This window comes from Neoarius graeffei, chromosome 1 (genome assembly GCF_027579695.1).
Source record: "Neoarius graeffei isolate fNeoGra1 chromosome 1, fNeoGra1.pri, whole genome shotgun sequence".
Taxonomy (NCBI): Eukaryota; Metazoa; Chordata; class Actinopteri; order Siluriformes; family Ariidae; genus Neoarius; species Neoarius graeffei.
This window is the reverse complement of record NC_083569.1, coordinates 40,541,910-40,560,666: the sequence shown is the minus strand read 5'-3', so window position 1 is coordinate 40,560,666 and position 18,757 is coordinate 40,541,910. Positions and strand designations below refer to the sequence as shown.

The 18,757-nt window shown below is 41.4% G+C and overlaps 1 protein-coding gene across 1 annotated transcript in view; it reads right to left on the bottom strand.

The window, feature by feature from the left end:
• kif9 (kinesin family member 9) overlaps positions 1–15,246 on the bottom strand; it is a 40,581-nt gene extending 25,335 nt beyond the window's left edge. Inside the window, exons 1-7 of the mRNA XM_060918938.1 lie at positions 15,151–15,246; positions 14,838–15,003; positions 10,688–10,794; positions 10,290–10,520; positions 5,304–5,387; positions 5,040–5,132; positions 1,921–2,068 (exon numbers count right to left, since the gene is read on the bottom strand). Coding sequence (XP_060774921.1) covers positions 1,921–2,068; positions 5,040–5,132; positions 5,304–5,387; positions 10,290–10,520; positions 10,688–10,794; positions 14,838–15,003; positions 15,151–15,246 — 925 coding nt within the window. The remainder of the gene's footprint in view (positions 1–1,920; positions 2,069–5,039; positions 5,133–5,303; positions 5,388–10,289; positions 10,521–10,687; positions 10,795–14,837; positions 15,004–15,150) is intronic.
• Between the last annotated feature and the right edge of the window lie 3,511 nt (positions 15,247–18,757).

The following is an 18,757-nucleotide window of genomic DNA, read 5'->3' as shown; positions in this document are numbered from 1 at the left end:
GCACACCACTGTTGTTCAGTGTTCTCCTGATGGTGGACTCATGAACATTAACATTAGCCAATGTGAGAGAGGCCTTCAGTTGCTTAGAAGTTACCCTGGGGTCCTTTGTGACCTCGCCGACTATTACACGCCTTGCTCTTGGAGTGATCTTTGTTGGGTGGCCACTGCTGGGGAGGGTAACAATGGTCTTGAATTTCCTCCATTTATACACAATCTGTCTGACTGTGGATTGGTGGAGTCCAAACTCTTTAGAGATGGTTTTGTAACCTTTTCCAGCCTGATGAGCATCAACAACGCTTTTTCTGAGGTCCTCAGAAATCTCCTTTCTTCGTGCCATGATACACTTCCACAAACGTGTTGGGAAGATCAGACTTTGATAGATCCCTGTTCTTTAAATAAAACAGGGTGCCCACTCACACCTGATTGTCATCCCATTGATTGAAAACACCTGACTCTAATTTCACTTTCAAATTAACTGCTAATCCTAGAGGTTCACATACTTTTGCCACTCACAGATATGCAATATTGGATCATTTTCCTCAATAAATAAATGACCAAGTATAATATTTTTGTCTCCCTTGTTTAACTGGGTTCTCTTTATCTACTTTTAGGACTTGTGTGAAAATCTGATGACGTTTTAGGTCATATTTATGCAGAAATATAAAAAATTCTAAAGGGTTCACAAACTTTCAAGCACCACTGTATGGCCAGAAGTTTGTGGACACCTAACCACTATACCCATATGTGTTTCTTCCTCAAATTGTTGCTGCAACGTTAGAAGCACACAATAGTATCGGATCTCTTTGTATTCTGTAGCATTACAGTCCCCCTTTACTGGAACTAAGAGGCCCAAACCTGTTCCAGCATGATAATGCCTCTGTGCACAAAGCGAGCTCAGTGGTTTACCAAAGTTGGAATGGAAGCACTTAAAGTGCATATCATGGGTAAATTCAGGAGCGAGATCAATGTAATTCTCCTATTTTACATTAAACTTTGGTCAAATATCTGTCACATTTTGCATTTTGTGCCATTTTTTTACCTTGCGCAATACCAGAAAAATTCAGTTGAAATTGAGCCATTTGAGGTGAATTGGTCCGCCTCTGAAAAAACTTGGCATTTAGATTTCCCGGCAAACATTGATTTTCGTGACGTTGCGTGCGGGACACCTCCCTCTGAATCCTACGTCAGCGCTGGTTTGTTTATGAGAAAACGACCTGGTGGTTTTCTGCAAATTTCTTCAACGTTATCGCGTAATTATTAAAATGGTTAACAGATGTATCGTCGGAGGGTGTAGCAACACCAATCTTGATGGGATTAGTACTCATCGTTTTCCAAAAGACCGGACAATGAGAGAGAACCGGGAGCGCTTGGTCTACACAGGCTGTGCACTGAAACCGTGCAAAGCTCTCGCAGCCTGCTGGCGCTTCCGCAGGTAACGTCACGAATCTGGCTCCAGACTCCCTTGGGATTTTTCCAGACGTGTTTTGTTATTTTATTTTTTTCTGCTGTAGACAGATGGCCTTGTGCAAAATTACCGTTCTGGATGAATGTGTAAAGGGACATACTTTCATATTAAAAAAAAAACCAAAACACGAAATTGGTCCAGAATATGCACTTTAAGAGCCCTGACTTCAATTCCACTGAACATCTTTGGGATTAACTGGAACGCTGACTGCACTCCATATGCCCCGAGTACATCAGTGACTGACCTCATTCATGTTCTTGTGACCGAGTGTGAGCATAAATCCCCACAGCCACACTCCAAAATCTAGTGCACACCTTCTCAGAAGCGTGGAGGTAATAATAGCAGAAAAGGGGAACTAAATCTAGAATTAGACAATCAGCACATGTGGGTATGATGGTTAGGTTGTCCACATACTTTTGGCCATATGTGTACTTTACCGTTGGTACCAAACTGACCGAGAGAATCTTTAAGAGCATGTGTCAGTTTGCTTTGTCGAAAGGGCACATGCTCTCTGCGCTGGTCAGCCAAGGCCAAGATGGCCTGCTCCAGGAAGGAAAGAGATCTGTTAATGTACAGGGCCTCTCTCTGCACCTGACCCTCGGACTAGAAGAAAAGAGACAAGTGGTCAGCTCAAGCTGAAAAAGGTGCAAAACTGTTCGTCAAGGCTTTTAGCCTAGTTTATTTAAAGTGTATGTAATCCCCGAAACCCCACTTTTTCCCTTGTACAAAGCAACAATCCTTATGTTGATTGACCATGTGTTTTCGAACCATAGCTGATCCAAAAGGCCATAAATTAATGGAAAATCAGTAAGATCAGCCGATTTTCACGGAATCTGCCGAGACTGAACCGGAAGATTCCGAAGGGGTGTGTGACGTCACACGTGTAACAATCCAGGTATCAGTTTCGTTCATGTGAGACCAGTCTCACATGGAATCAAGTTTTGGAGAGAATTCTAATAGTGATTGGGATTCATATGTCTGATGAAGGGGCAGATGATTATCAAGGATATTCCGGAGTAAAAGGTTATCTTTTCAAGCCCCCAAGACAAGAAACTGCCAGTTCACTCAGTTCATGACAGTCTTCCTCTGTAGCGTGCATGAGATAGAGAGAGAGAGCGAGAGATGTGCAGAACGCAGTGGTTACCTTTGATCATGTTTTCCTGAACAAAACTAAAAACAAATCAAGTCTTGCAATACTGCAATCTGAAAGCCTTTAACACGTTTCAGTTAATAATTAATGATTGCGCGTGCATTTTTCTTCCTGTTAAAGTGCATCAGATATGATAAGATCCGGATGTTGCGTGCGTATAAATGTTGCTCATAATCCTGCATCTAGTGCACTGGGTGTGGCTGAGATAATAGGGGAATCGACAAACTGTCCAAATGTCATTTATTAAATAAATGGGTTTCTTTTTTGCTCCAGTAATTCCCATGTGGTCGTTCTGGTGGTGATGGTGAACACTTGGTGAATCAGATTTATTATTAGTAGGCGACACAAAATCTGCCCGCTTTGTTTGCACAAACCTCACCAACTGTGGCTTTAGATTCGTGTCATTTCTCGGAAATTCATGAACCGAATGTCCTGTTGTATATAGATTTGAACATCCAAACCAACACAGCGCTTTCCCATCGTTATTTTTGTAAGATTCCAACAATAATATCCAATTTCAGTGAGTAAACAAGCACGGAGTCAGATTAACCGAAGTGACCCAGATAACCAGGGTTCCACGTGTGACGTCATGCGAGATTAGCCCTGGGGCAAGGCTGCCTTCTTCCAGGATCCGGACGCCACGATTTACTGATAGTTTTGTGCTTGATGATAAAATAAATATTATTTTTCCCCCTGCTTTATTAATTAATTTTGGTTGTTACTAATGATATACAGTGGCATGCAAAAGTTTGGGCACCCTTACTGAAAATGTCTGTTACTGTGAGCAGAAGATGAACTGATCACCAAAAGCCATAAAGGTGAAGACGACACATTTCTTTTCAGCGTTTTATGCAAGATTTGTGTATTATTTTTGTTTTGTACAATTGGAGAGTAAAAAAAGGAAAAGAACACCATGCGAAAGTTTGGGCATCCCAATACATTTGAGTTCTCAGGTAACTTTTATCAAGGTTCCAGACCTTAATTAGCTTATTGAGCTGTGGCTTGTTCAAATTCTTCGTTAGGAAAGGTCAGATGATGCAGATTTCAAAGCTGTATAAATTCTCTGACTCCTCAAACTTGTCCCTAAAATCAACAGCCATGGGCTCCTCTAAGCAACTCCCTCGCATTCTGAATAATAAAATAATTGATGCTCACAAAGCAGGAGAAGGCTACAAGAACGTAGCAAAGTGTTTTCAGGTAGCTGTTTCCTCAGATTGTAATGTTATTAAGAAATGGCAGTGAACAGAAACAGTGGAGATCAAGGTGAGGTCTGGAAAATGAAGAAAACTTTCTGAAAGAACTGCTCGTTGGATTGCTAGAAAGGCAAATAAACCCCCGTTTGACTGCAAAAGACCTTCAGAAAGATTTAGCAGACCCTGGAGTGGTGGTGCACTGTTCTACTATGCAGCGACACCTGAACAAATATGACCTTCATGGGAGAGTCATCAGAAGAAAACCTTTCCTGCGTCCTAGCCACAAAATTTAGCGTCTGAAGTTTGCAAATGAACATCTAAATAAGCCTGATGCATTTTGGAAACAAGTCCTGTGGACTGATGAAATCAAAATAGAACTTTTTGGCCACAATGTGCAAAGGTATGTTTGGAGAAAAAAGGGTGCCAAATTCCAGGAAAAGACCACCTCTCCAACTCTGAAGCACGGGTGTGGATCGATCATGCTTTGGGGTTGTGTTGCAGCCAGTGGCACAGGGCACATTTCATTGGTCGAGGGAAGCATGGATTCGAATAAATACCAGCAAATTCTGGAAGCAAACATCACACCATCTGTAAAAAAGTTGAAGTTAAAAAGAGGATGGGTCCTACAATAAGACGATGATCCAAAACACACCTCAAAATCTACAATGGAATACCTCAAGAGGCACAAGCTGAAGGTTTTGCCCTGGCCCTCACAGTCCCCTGACCTAAACATCATTGAAAATCTGTGGATAGATCTCAAAAGAGCAGTGCGTGCAAGACAGCCCAGGAAACTTGTAGAACTGGAAACCTTTGCAAGGACGAATGTGTGAAAATCCCCCAGGTAAGAACTGAAAGATTATTAGCTGGCTGCAAAAAGTGTTTACAAGCTGTGATACTTGCCAAAGGGGGTGTTACTAGGTACTAACCATGCAGGGTGCCCAAACTTTTGCTTCGGGCCCTTTTCCTTTTTTTTGTCATTTTGAAAATGTAAAAGATGAAAATAAAAATTTGTTTTTGCTTAAAATATAAAGGGAATGAGTCATCTTTAACTTTATGCCTTTTGGAGATCATTTCATCTTCAACTTGCTTAACTGTTCACAGTAACAGCAATTTTGACCAGGGGTGCACAAACTTTTGCATACCACTGTATATTCATTTTAAGGCATTACATACACTTTAATGTTGGGTAAACTGATCATTCAGAACAGTGGAATGTGATGAATGAACTCACCCCAGTTTTGCTCAGCCTCTCCGAACCTGCAAGGTCCACCAGATTCAGTTTGGACGTGACGTATGTCGCGTTTGACAGTGTGCGAGAGCGAGACTGGGCCACAAGCAGACACACATACACGGCTCAATACTGATGCATGTCATATAGATTCAAAGAACTTGTACAGTTCTGTTATGTTTGTGTTTGTTTGTGAAACATTGCAAAGCTGATTTTTGACTAGCATACAGTGCAGAGAAAAAGTCTCTCTCTGCACATCTCTCTCACCTCAATGTAGATAGTAAAGATACAGTGTGACCGGGATGAGTTCTTGTTGAGGGCATGTTCTCCTATGATTTTATTCATCTCTCCCTGTCAAAACAGTAATGACAGCCTGTAGATCTGTATATACATACGGTGATGCTTGAAAGTTTGTGAACCCTTTAGAATTTTCTATATTTCTGCATACAACCCCGATTCCAATAAAGTTGGGACAAAGTACAAATTGTAAATAAAAACGGAATGCAATGATGTGGAAGTTTCAAAATTCCATATTTTATTCAGAATAGAACATAGATGACATATCAAATGTTTAAACTGAGAAAATGTATCATTTAAAGAGAAAAATTAGGTGATTTTTAAATTTCATGACAATAACACATCTCAAAAAAGTTGGGACAAGGCCATGTTTCCCACTGTGAGACATCCCCTTTTCTCTTTACAACAGTCTGTAAACGTCTGGGGACTGAGGAGACAAGTTGCTCAAGTTTAGGGATAGGAATGTTAACCCATTCTTGTCTAATGTAGGATTCTAGTTGCTCAACTGTCTTAGGTCTTTTTGGTCGTATCTTCCGTTTTATGATGCGCCAAATGTTTTCTATGGGTGAAAGATCTGGACTGCAGGCTGGCCAGTTCAGTACCCGGACCCTTCTTCTACGCAGCCATGATGCTGTAATTGATGCAGTATGTGGTTTGGCATGGTCATGTTGGAAAATGCAAGGTCTTCCCTGAAAGAGACGTCGTCTGGATGGGAGCATATGTTGCTCTAGAACCTGGATATACCTTTCAGCATTGATGGGGTCTTTCCAGATGTGTAAGCTGCCCATGCCACACGCACTAATGCAACCCCATACCATCAGAGATGCAGGCTTCTGAACTGAGCTCCGATAACAACTTGGGTCGTCCTTCTCCTCTTTAGTCCGAATGACACGGCGTCCCTGATTTCCATAAAGAACTTCAAATTTTGATTCGTCTGACCACAGAACAGTTTTCCACTTTGCCACAGTCCATTTTAAATGAGCCTTGGCCCAGAGAAGACGTCTGCGCTTCTGGATCATGTTTAGATACAGCGGCTTCTTTGAACTATAGAGTTTTAGCTGGCAACGGCGGATGGCATGGTGAATTGTGTTCACAGATAATGTTCTCTGGAAATATTCCTGAGCCCATTTTGTGATTTCCAATACAGAAGCACGCCTGTATGTGATGCAGTGCCGTCTAAGGGCCCGAAGATCACGGGCACCCAGTATGGTTTTCCGGCCTTGACCCTTACGCACAGAGATTCTTCCAGATTCTCTGAATCTTTTGATGATATTATGCACTGTAGGTGATATGTTCAAACTCTTTGCAATTTTACACTGTCGAACTCCTTTCTGATATTGCTCCACTATTTGTCGGCGCAGAATTAGGGGGATTGGTGATCCTCTTCCCATCTTTACTTCTGAGAGCCGCTGCCACTCCAAGATGCTCTTTTTATACCCAGTCATGTTAATGACCTATTGCCAACTGACCTAATGAGTTGCAATTTGGTCCTCCAGCTGTTCCTTTTCTGTACCTTTAACTTTTCCAGCCTCTTATTGCCCCTGTCCCAACTTTTTTGAGATGTGTTGCTGGCATGAAATTTCAAAATGTCTCACTTTCGACATGTGATATGTTGTCTATGTTCTATTGTGAATACAATATCAGTTTTTGAGATTTGTAAATTATTGCATTCCGTTTTTATTTACAATTTGTACTTTGTCCCAACTTTTTTGGAATCGGGGTTGTAAATATGACCTAAAACATCATCAGATTTTCACACAAGTCCTAAAAGTAGATAAAGAGAACCCAGTTAAACAAATGAGACAAAAAATATTATACTTGGTCATTTATTTATTGAGGAAAATGATCCAATATTACATATCGGTGAGTGGCAAAAGTATGTGAACCTCTAGGATTAGCAGTTAATTTGAAGGCGAAATGAGAGTCAGGTGTTTTCAATCAATGGGATGACAATCAGGTGTGAGTGGGCACCCTGTTTTATTTAAAGAACAGGGATCTATCAAAGTCTGATCTTCACAACACATGTTTGTGGAAGTGTATCATGACACGAACAAAGGAGATTTCTGAGGAGCTCAGAAAAAGCATTGTTGATGTTCATCAGGCTGGAAAAGGTTACAAAACCATCTCTAAAGAGTTTGGACTCCACCAATCCACAGTCAGACAGATTGTGTACAAATGGAGGAAATTCAAGACCATTGTTACCCTCCCCAGCAGTGGTCGACCAACAAAGATCACTCCAAGAGCAAGGCGTGTAATAGTCGGCGAGGTCACAAAGGACCCCAGGTAACTTCTAAGCAACTGAAGGCCTCTCTCACATTGGCTAATGTTCATGAGTCCACCATCAGGAGAACACTGAACAACAGTGGTGTGCATGGCAGGGTTACAAGGAGAAAGCCACTGCTCTCCAAAAAGAACATTGCTGCTCGTCTGCAGTTTGCTAAAGATCACGTGGACAAGCAAGAAGGTTATTGGAAAAATGTTTTGTGGATGGATGAGACCAAAATAGAAGTTTTTGGTTTAAATGAGAAGCGTTGTGTTTGGAGAAAGGAAAACACCGCATTCCAGCATAAGAACCTTATCCCATCTGTGAAACATGGTGGTGGTAGTATCATGGTTTGGGCCTGTTCTGCTGCATCTGGGCCAGGACGGCTTGCCATCATTGATGGAACAATGAATTCTGAATTATACCAGCGAATTCTAAAGGAAAATGTCAGGACATCTGTCCATGAACTGAATCTCAAGAGAAGGTGGGTCATGCAGCAAGACAACGACCCTAAGCACACAAGTTGTTCTACCAAAGAATGGTTAAAGAAGAATAAAGTTAAATGTTTTGGAATGGCCAAGTCAAAGTCCTGACCTTAAAATGCATATTTTGGACCAATTTCGTGTTTTGTTTTGTTTTTTATATATATGAAAGTATGTCCCTTTACACACTCCATCCAGAAGGGTAATTTTGCACAAGGCCATCTGTCTACAGCAGAACAAAATAACAAAACGCGTCTGTAAAAATCCCAAGGGAGTCTGGAGCCAGAATCATGACGTTACCTGCGGATGCACCAGCAGGCTGCGTGAGCTTTGCACGGTTTCAGTGCACAGCCTGTGTAGACCAAGCGCTCCCATTTCTCTCTCATTGTCCGGTCTTTTGGAAAACGATGAGTACTAATCCCATCAAGATTGGTGTTGCTACACCCTCCTACGATACATCTGTTAACCATTTTAATAATTACGCGATAACGTTGAAGAAATTTGCAGAAAACCACCAGGTCGTTTTCTCATAAACAAACCAGCGCTGACGTAGGATTCAGAGGGAGGCGTCCCGCACACGACGTCACGAAAATCAATGTTTGCCGGGAAATCCAAATGCCAAATTTTTTCAGAGGTGGCCCGATTCGCCTCAAATGTCTTGATTTCAACTGAATTTTTCTGGTCTTGTGCAAGGTAAAAAAAAATTGCACAAAATGCAGAATGTGACAGATATTTGACCAAAGTTTAATATAAAATAGGAGAATTACATTGATCTTGCTCCTGAATTTACCCATGATATGCACTTTAATCCAATGGAAATGTTGTGGAAGGACCTGAAGCGAGCAGTTCATGTGAGGAAACCCACCAACATCCCAGAGTTGAAGCTGTTCTGTATGGAGGAACGGGCTAAAATTCCTCCAAGCCGGTGTGCAGGACTGATCAACAGTTACCGCAAACGTTTAGTTGCAGTTATTGCTGCACAAGGGGGTCACACCAGATACTGAAAGCAAAGGTTCACATACTTTTGCCACTCACAGATGTGCAATATTGGATCATTTTCCTCAATAAATAAATGACCAAGTATAATATTTTTGTCTCATTTGTTTAACCGGGTTCTCTTTCTACTTTTAGGACTTGTGTGAAAATCTGATGTTGTTTTAGGTCATATTTATGCAGAAATATAGAAAATTCTAAAGGGTTCACAAACTTTCAAGCACCACTAAGTGTGTACCTATCTGTTCAAGAAACTACAGCAAGAACTAATGTCATTAATTGGTACATTTTCCACAGATTTCACTCATATAGTACGTTTCAGGCTTCTTTATACAAATGTGAACGTGCACTGTCCTCTTCCTCACGCTCTTTTGAGTTTAAACCAGTGTTGTAGTCGAGTCACTAAACCTCAAGTCAGAGTCCAGTCTCAAGTCCCCAGTGTTCAAGTCCAAGTCACTGAAGAAAATTGAGTCGAGTCTGACGCAAGCCCCACCCACTCTCAACAGGGTAAATAACATGAGACGGGGTTAACACGAGTTAGTTCATCAGTCAGCAAGCCCCGCTATCAACAGAGCAATGAACACAGCGTGTCACTGACTCCTCTGGGTGGAGTCTTGCCTCATGATGATCGAAGTTCGAGGTTGTCCCCGTCGTCTCCTCGATAGTTCTTCGACATATGGAACACACAGCAGTGCATTTTTTTCCCACTGCACGAGAAGTCTGTATAAGCAAAGTGGACGATCCTAGCGGTTTCTCTCCAGGCATTTTAGCGCCATTAACGTTCATGACATATGAACAGGTGAAATGTGCATTCTCTTGCATGAAATTAGTATAAAAGTTAATGTAGATATAAATATCTTATGGCATGTTCCAAAAAATAAAGGAAAAATCCGAGTCCTCGTTTCCAATTTACGAGTCCGAATGCAGTTCATGCACGAGTCCGAGTCATCAGTGCTCAAGTCAAGTCACGAGTCGGACTCAAGTCCTGCTTTAAACACAGAGACTGAGATGACCATTGAAAAAGTGATTTAATTATCTACTGGCTGAGTGGGCGTATCAGACTCGGCTACTAACAAAGGAAACAAATGACCATAAAACCGCCAGACCCGACTAGGTGACCTGTCTCTGTGATCAGCCTGATCTGCACACTGATGCTTTAAACTAAACAGTGACTGCTGTCTTTTAGTAAACCTGCGAGACGAAGATATCACTGCTCACCTCAAATAGCAAGTTTAGTGCCTCCTCTTCTCTGTGAACTGGATGTAAGGACAGCCCCTTTACTGAAACCCCGCCCTCTGGCTCTTCCACCACAGCCAAGGGTCCGCAGTGTTTCATCTGCCCCCCTTTTACTGAGGCGAGAAGGTCCACCAAAGTCTCATTGTAAATCTCCAGAAAGGAGAGGTGCACAGAGAAACTGTGATCGACACGATTATCAATCTCATGGAACACCTGAGCAGAGGAAAAGTTCATCCAGATATACACAATAAAATATTGCAATCATCGATCGTTTTTTGTTTCTCTCTGTTTCTTCCTTGTGTAGTTGTGCAGTGTGTTACATTTCCAGGCCTAAACCTGAGACCTCCAGGTGACGTTCACATGGTATGAGATTTGCATACCTCCTGTATGGCACGAGGGATGATGCCTCGTTGTTTATAACTCTCAGTCGCACCAGTCATTGTGAAGGTCTTTCCAGCCCCAGTCTGCCCAAAGCACATAACGGTGCCTAATCCGATAGAGAGAAACGTTTTCAAACTGCGAAGTTATACATTTATATATATTGTGAATTATATGCATGTACACTACCGTTCAAAAGTTTGGGGTCACTTTGAAATGTCCTTATTTTTGAAAGAAAAGCACTGTTCTTTTCAATGAAGATCACTTTAAACTAATCAGAAATCCACTCTATACATTGCTAATGTGGTAAATGACTATTCTAGCTGCAAATGTGTGGTTTTTGGTGCAATATCTCCATAGGTGTATAGAGGCCCATTTCCAGCAACTCTCACTCCAGTGTTCTAATGGTACAATGTGTTTGCTCATTGCCTCAGAAGGCTAATGGATGATTAGAAAACCCTTGTACAATCATGTTAGCACAGCTGAAAACAGTTGAGCTCTTTAGAGAAGCTATAAAACTGACCTTCCTTTGAGCAGATTGAGTTTCTGGAGCATCACATTTGTGGGGTCGATTAAATGCTCAAAATGGCCAGAAAAATGTCTCGACTATATTTTCTATTCATTTTACAACTTATGGTGGGAAATAAAAGTGTGACTTTTCATGGAAAACACAAAATTGTCTGGGTGACCCCAAACTTTTGAACGGTAGTGTACATTCACTGTCCACTTTATTAGGAACACTTGTTCTCTAATCACTCAGTCATGTGGCAGTAGACCAGTGCAAAAAATAGGTAAAGCGCTTTAGTTAATGTTCACATCAAACATTAGAATGGGGAAAACGTACGGTTACTGGTGCCAGATGGGCTGGTTTGAGTATTTCATAATCTGCTGATCGTCTGGGATTTTCACACACAACAGTCTCTCAAGTTTACAAAGTATGGTACAAACCATTGAGTGAACAACAGTTCTGTGGGTGGAAATGCTTTTGTTGATGAGGAGTCAGAGGAAAATGGCCAGATTGGTTCAAGCTACCAGGAAGTACAGTGGTGCTTGAAAGTTTGTGAACCCTTTAGAATTTTCTATATTTCTTCATAAATATGACCGAAAACATCATCAGATTTTCACACAAGTCCTCAAAGTAGATAAAGAGAACCCAGTTACACAAATGAGGCAAAAATATTATACTTGGTCATTTATTTATTGAGGAAAATGATCCAATATTACATATCGGTGAGTGGCAAAAGTATGTGAACCTTTGCTTTCAGTATCTGGTGTGACCCCCTTGTGCAGCAATAACTGCAACTAAACGTTTGCGGTAACTGTTGATCAGTCCTGCACACCGGCTTGGAGGAATTTTAGCCCATTCCTCCGTACAGAACAGCTTCAACTCTGGGATGTTGGTGGGTTTCCTCACATGAACTGCTTGCTTCAGGTCCTTCCACAACTTTTCGATTGGATTAAGGTCAGGACTTTGACTTAGCCATTCCAAAATATTAACTTTATTCTTCTTTAACCATTCTTTGGTAGAACGACTTGTGTGCTTAGGGTCGTTGTCTTGCTGAATGACCCACCTTCTCTTGAGATTCAGGTCATGGACAGATGTCCTGACATTTTCCTTTAGAATTCGCTGGTATAATTCAGAATTCATTGTTCCATCAATGATGGCAAGCCGTCCTGGCCCAGATGCAGCAAAACAGGTCCAAACCATGATACTACCACCACCATGTTTCACAGATGGGATAAGGTTCTTATGCTGGAATGCAGTGTTTTCCTTTCTGCAAACATAACGCTTCTCATTTAAACCAAAAAGTTCTATTTTGGTCTCATCCGTCCACAAAACATTTTTCCAATAGCCTTCTGGCTTGTCCACGTGATCTTTAGCAAAGTGCAGACAAACAGCAATGTTCATTTTGGAGAGCAGTGGCTTTCTCCTTGCAACCCTGCCATGCACACCATTGCTGTTCAGTGTTCTCCTGATGGTGGACTCATTAACATTAGCCAATGTGAGAGAGGCCTTCAGTTGCTTAGAAGTTACCCTGGGGTCCTTTGTGACCTCGCCGACTATTACACGCCTTGCTCTTGGAGTGATCTTTGTTGGTCGACCACTCCTGGGGAGGGTAACAATGGTCTTGAATTTCCTCCATTTGTACACAATCTGTCTGACTGTGGATTGGTGGAGTCCAAACTCTTTAGAGATGGTTTTGTAACCTTTTCCAGCCTGATGAACATCAACAACGCTTTTTCTGAGCTCCTCAGAAATCTCCTTTGTTCGTGCCATGATCCACTTCCACAAACGTGTGTTGTGAAGATCAGACTTTGATAGATCCCTGTTCTTTAAATAAAACAGGGTGCCCACTCACACCTGATTGTCATCCCATTGATTGAAAACACCTGACTCTCATTTCACCTTCAAATTAACTGCTAATCCTTGAGGTTCACATACTTTTGCCACTCACCGATATGTAATATTGGATCATTTTCCTCAATAAATAAATGACCAAGTATAATATTTTTTGTCTCATTTGTTTAACTGGGTTCTCTTTATCTACTTTTAGGACTTGTGTGAAAATCTGATTATGTTTTAGGTCATATTTATGCAGAAATATAGAAAATTCTAAAGGGTTCACAAACTTTCAAGGGTGTATATAGTAATTCCTATAATTACTCTTTACAACTGTGCTGAGCAGAAAAGCATCTCAGTATGCACAAAGCATCAACCTTCAGGTGGCTGGGCAACAACAGCAAAAGACCACAGTGGGTTCTAAGAGCAGGAATCTGAGGCCATCATGGGCACAAGCTCACAGAACCTGGACAGTTGAAGATTTGGCAGAGGGGATCACATGGGCTGTGTCTGAAATCACTCACTCATTCACTACTCCCTACCTAGGGTAACTATCATTACTGTTGCACAATTAAAACGTGCCAGATCAGTCGGCTGGTGGGTTTTCAAAATAATAAATCCATATTATACTGAGCGCATTTCCTACATTTAATAAATACGAAGTACTTTGTCTCTGCTTCATCTTTCAGTTCTTTTAAATCCAGGCTGAATACTTCCTTCTTTGCCGCTGCCTTTTATTCAATCAAATCTGAGGCTTTTGATTAATTCCTTGCTCTGCACTATAACTTATTTTTGTATTTTATCTGTCTAATGTGTTTCTTCCTCCGTCCATTCACCCCAACACACTTTTTTTTTTTTTCTTTCTTTCAGCATGACCGCAATGCATGATATACTATTGCTTGGTTAGTGACCATCGGTTGTACCCTACTTTTCACAGTGCATTGTGGGATACTGTGGGTCCACTATATCAAGTCCCTTCCCACGGCATGTGGCGCATAGATCTCCATTTCTGTAGCCCTCGGCCTCTCGCCTATTACATAGCTAGGGTTACAGTGGGGGGCTAGTCTTCTGGTAACCGCGAGAGTTTGACTCCCCATTCACATCTGTATTGCAGCGTGCCTTGCCAGACGGCAGTCGGTACCATTTTTATAATGGTCTTTGGTATGACCCGACCGTGAGTAGAACTCACGATCTCCCAATCGAGAGGCAGACATGCTAACCACTAGGCCAACTCGCGGTAGGTCCACTATATAGGGTGTAATAATTCTCACTATACATTTTGGACAGCACTACAAAATGGCAAACTCACTATAGAGTGATTTCGGACACAGGAATGGTCTTTGTCCAGCCTTCAGCTGTCCAGTTAGTGTGAGTCTGTGTCCATGATGGCCTCAGATTATTATTTTTGGCTGACAGGACTGAAATCTTGATGTGGTGTTCTGCTGTTGTAGCCCACCCACCTCAAACTACGATGATTTGTGCATGCTGAGATGCTTTTTTTTGCTCACCATGGTTGCAAAGGCTGCTTCTCTCTCATCAACAATGTGTTTCAAGCTACAGACCCTCTGCACACAGGATCATAAACTCTAAAGATTGATGTGTGAGAAAATCCCAGGAGCTACTTTGTTTCTGAAATCGTCAAACAAGCTCATCTGGCACCAACACCCATGCCACGGTTACAGTCCCAGAGCTCACTTTTTCCCCCCTTCTAATGTCTGGTTATGAACGTCTGGACAGTGAGAATGTATGTAATCCTGAAGTTCCTGTTTCTACTCCATCTTGCTATTTCTTATTACATCAATCTTACTGACCATTGTAACCCTCCAGAGCTCCAAGCACCACACTGTGTGCGACCTGTTCATAGACTTCTTCCTGTGATATGTTGTGCAGCACCCCGTTAAGCCGAAACGTCCAAGCACTCATCTGATTATTCAACACCCCTTTCCTGGAATTCTTTCTGTGCCGTACATTCACCGTCTAAAAGAGGAGATAAACTTATAAATGGAAATGACTGAGACTGAATGACAAATGAAGGGTTTCAGTAGCTTCAGTACATTATGGTCATGGAAAGCAGTGTAATGTGCCAATGATAAAAGTTGACTTTCTTTTCTTGTGCTTGCATACCTGTTTATCAGGCAAGTATTCAATGAGCTCTTGGGCAAATTGTGCTGTGGGTCTGGTGCGGACGTACACCTCAACACCCTCATTGGGTACACTCATCACTCCTGCAATATGTAAAGATGCACAAAGCAATACGTGAGCAGGCATGGCTACTGTAGCAGAACCTGTCTTAGCACAAAATAAAGTATCTAGCAGCTAAAAACAGTCTTGTGGGTTTGGATCAGTTTGGCATCAAGGTGAAGTGGAACTCTAATACACTGAAGGCTCCTATAACTTTACCAACACACTCGCATCCTTCACCACTCAAAAGTTAATTTATAATTGTAGTCAAAAGTTTACATGTACTCATCATGGCAATACTGGGTTTTCAATTATTTCTTGGAACTGTTCTCTTTCTGTAACAATGATTATACAACAGACAAGTATTAACGTTCACCGACGACACCAAGATATTCAAGGAAATCAGATCAGATGCTGACATGGACTCGCTCTAAGAGGACTTGTCCAATTTAGAGTTATGGTCTACAGCTTCTGGTCTCCCCTTCAACGAAAGAAAGTGCCACTCTCAATCCATCACGCGAAAGACCAAGCCGATGATTGCCACATTTTAAGTTGAACGCTGCCGAACTAAAGTTACGGTAACTAAATGTGAAAGGGACCTAGGTGTCTGAGTTTCCTCAGACCTTACGTGGACAAAACAAGTATTAGATCAGACTGCTTGTGCTAATAAGCTTTTAGGCCATATTAGGCACAATATGTGATGCTTTCGGAGTAAGGAAAACTATTTTACATCGCTTTGGTGCACTCTCATTCAGTATACATAAGTCAGATTTGGTCTCCACAGACCATAGAGCTTATTACTCGACTAGAAAGGACGCAAAGACGCGCAACCAAATATATTCTTAACCTGCCATTTCAATGCAATGTCAGCTACTTTTCTAGGTTACAGTTAGTTAATTTATTACCAGCTTGCTATTGGCATGAGTTTTTAGATATGTTTTTTTTTCATTAAAGTAGTTAATGGCCTGGTAACAGTAAATCAGTCTTCCATTCCTCGCATTTACTGTCCTGCTAGAAAAACCAATGCCGAGTTTCCACAACAGCATCGTAGAACAAAGATGATCATTAAATGGTAGAGCAAGTAGCACAATGAACACTCTCTCTCCTAGTTAAGATGCTGTTAGTGTTAAGAGGCTTTTGGGAAACCCACCACAGATCTACCAGTAATTCAAATGTCATTAAGTATCTAACACCTACAGTGGTGCTTGAAAGTTTGTGAACCCTTTAGAATTTTCTATATTTCTTCATAAATATGACTGAAAACATCATCGGATTTTCACACAAGTCCTCAAAGTAGATAAAGAAAACCCAGTTACACAAATGAGGCAAAAATATTATACTTGGTCATTTATTTATTGAGGAAAATGATCCAATATTACATATCGGTGAGTGGCAAAAGTATGTGAACCTTTGCTTTCAGTATCTGGTGTGACCCCCTTGTGCAGCAATAACTGCAACTAAATGTTTGCGGTAACTGTTGATCAGTCCTGCACACTGTCTTGGAGGAATTTTAGCCCATTCCTCTGTCCAGAACAGCTTCAACTCTGGGATGTTGGTGGGTTTCCTCACATGAACTGCTCGCTTCAGGTCTTTCCACAACTTTTCGATTGGACTAAGGTCAGGACTTTGACTTGGCCATTCCAAAACATTCACTTTATTCTTCTTTAACCATTCTTTGGTAGAACGACTTGTGTGCTTAGGGTCATTGTCTTGCTGCATGACCCACCTTCTCTTGAGATTCAGTTCATGGACAGATGTCCTGACATTTTCCTTTAGAATTCGCTGGTATAATTCAGAATTCATTGTTCCATCAATGATGGCAAGCCGTCCTGGCCCAGATGCAGCAAAACAGGCCCGAACCATGATACTACCACCACCATGTTTCACAGATGGGATAAGGTTCTAATGCTGGAATGCAGTGTTTTCCTTTCTCCAAACATAACGCTTCTCATTTAAACCAAAAAGTGCAGGTAGGCAGGCAGTCCACAAAACATTTTTCCAATAGCCTTCTGGCTTGTCCATGTGATCTTTAGCAAACTGCAGATGAGCAGCAATGTTCTTTTTTGGAGAGCAGTGGCTTTCTCCTTGCAACCCTGCCACGCACACCATTGTTGTTCAGTGTTCTCCTGATGGTGGACTCATGAACATTAACATTAGCCAATGTGAGAGAGGCCTTCAGTTGCTTAGAAGTTACCATGGGGTCCTTTGTGACCTCGCCAACTATTACACGCCTTGCTCTTGGAGTGATCTTTGTTGGTTGACCACTCCTGGGGAGGGTAACAATGGTCTTGTATTTCCTCCATTTGTACACAATCTGTCTGACTGTGGATTGGTGGAGTCCAAACTCTTTAGAGATGGTTTTGTAACCTTTTCCAGCCTGATGAGCATCAACAATGCTCTGAGGTCCTCAGAAATCTCCTTTGTTCATGCCATGATACATTTCCACAAACATGTGTTGTGAAGCTCAGACTTTGATAGATCCCTGTTCTTTAAATAAAACAGGGTGCCCACTCACACCTGATTGTCATCCCACTGATTGAAAACACCTGACTCGAATTTCACCTTCAAATTAACTGCTAATCCTAGACATTCATATGCTTTTGCCACTCACAGATATGTAATATTGGATCATTTTCCTCGATAAATAAATGACCAAGTATAATATTTTTGTCTCATTTGTTTAACTGGGTTCTCTTTATCTACTTTTAGGACTTGTGTGAAAATCTGATGATGTTTTAGGTCCTATTTATGCAGAAATATAGAAAATTCTAAAGGGTTCACAAACTTTCAAGCACCACTGTACGTAACACCTAAGTGTAAGTCCTCTACCTTCCAATGTTCATTTACTGTAAGAATCATTAGAATCTGGAACACTTTATCTGATGACCTGAACCTTACGAGGGTAAACTTGAGCTCATTCAAAGCTGTTATGTTACATTGCTAAATTAGATCATTGCAAGCTATTTATGACCCTGAAAACCCTAGAACCTTGACTATTTGCCTCCGGTGCAATACTTTGTGTAACCTTACACTGCCTTTAACCTGTTGCTACTGATTTGATCATTTTTCTTTGTTATATTACAGGCCTGCAGTAATTGGCCTACCAAGGCTGTTGTGGTACCCTGTCTTACATTATCTGGCAAAGCTAATAAAATCTTTAGGGTAAAAAAAAAGTTTTATGCACACAATTTATTTTCTGAAATCAACATCGGATCAAAATTATACGTACAGGGCCAAAAATATACATACACTCACTGAGATTATTAATTCAGTGTTACTGAAAGTTTTGAAATATCTTTTATCTTGCCAAGGCCTCTTAACTTCCTGTTAGTGATCATGATTGACTACAGCTGGTAGCGTCTTTGTGCCAACATAAAAAGGGTTTGCTTGGCAAGTACAGGTTATTGGTAGGTGTATCCTTTGCCAAGGCCTGGAAAAAGATCCAAACTGTCAACTTCAGCAGAGAGGAAATGGGTTCGGATGGTCAGGAACAACCCAGAAACCACCAAGGCACAGGCCTGCCATGATGTGGAACACCATGTCACTGGCT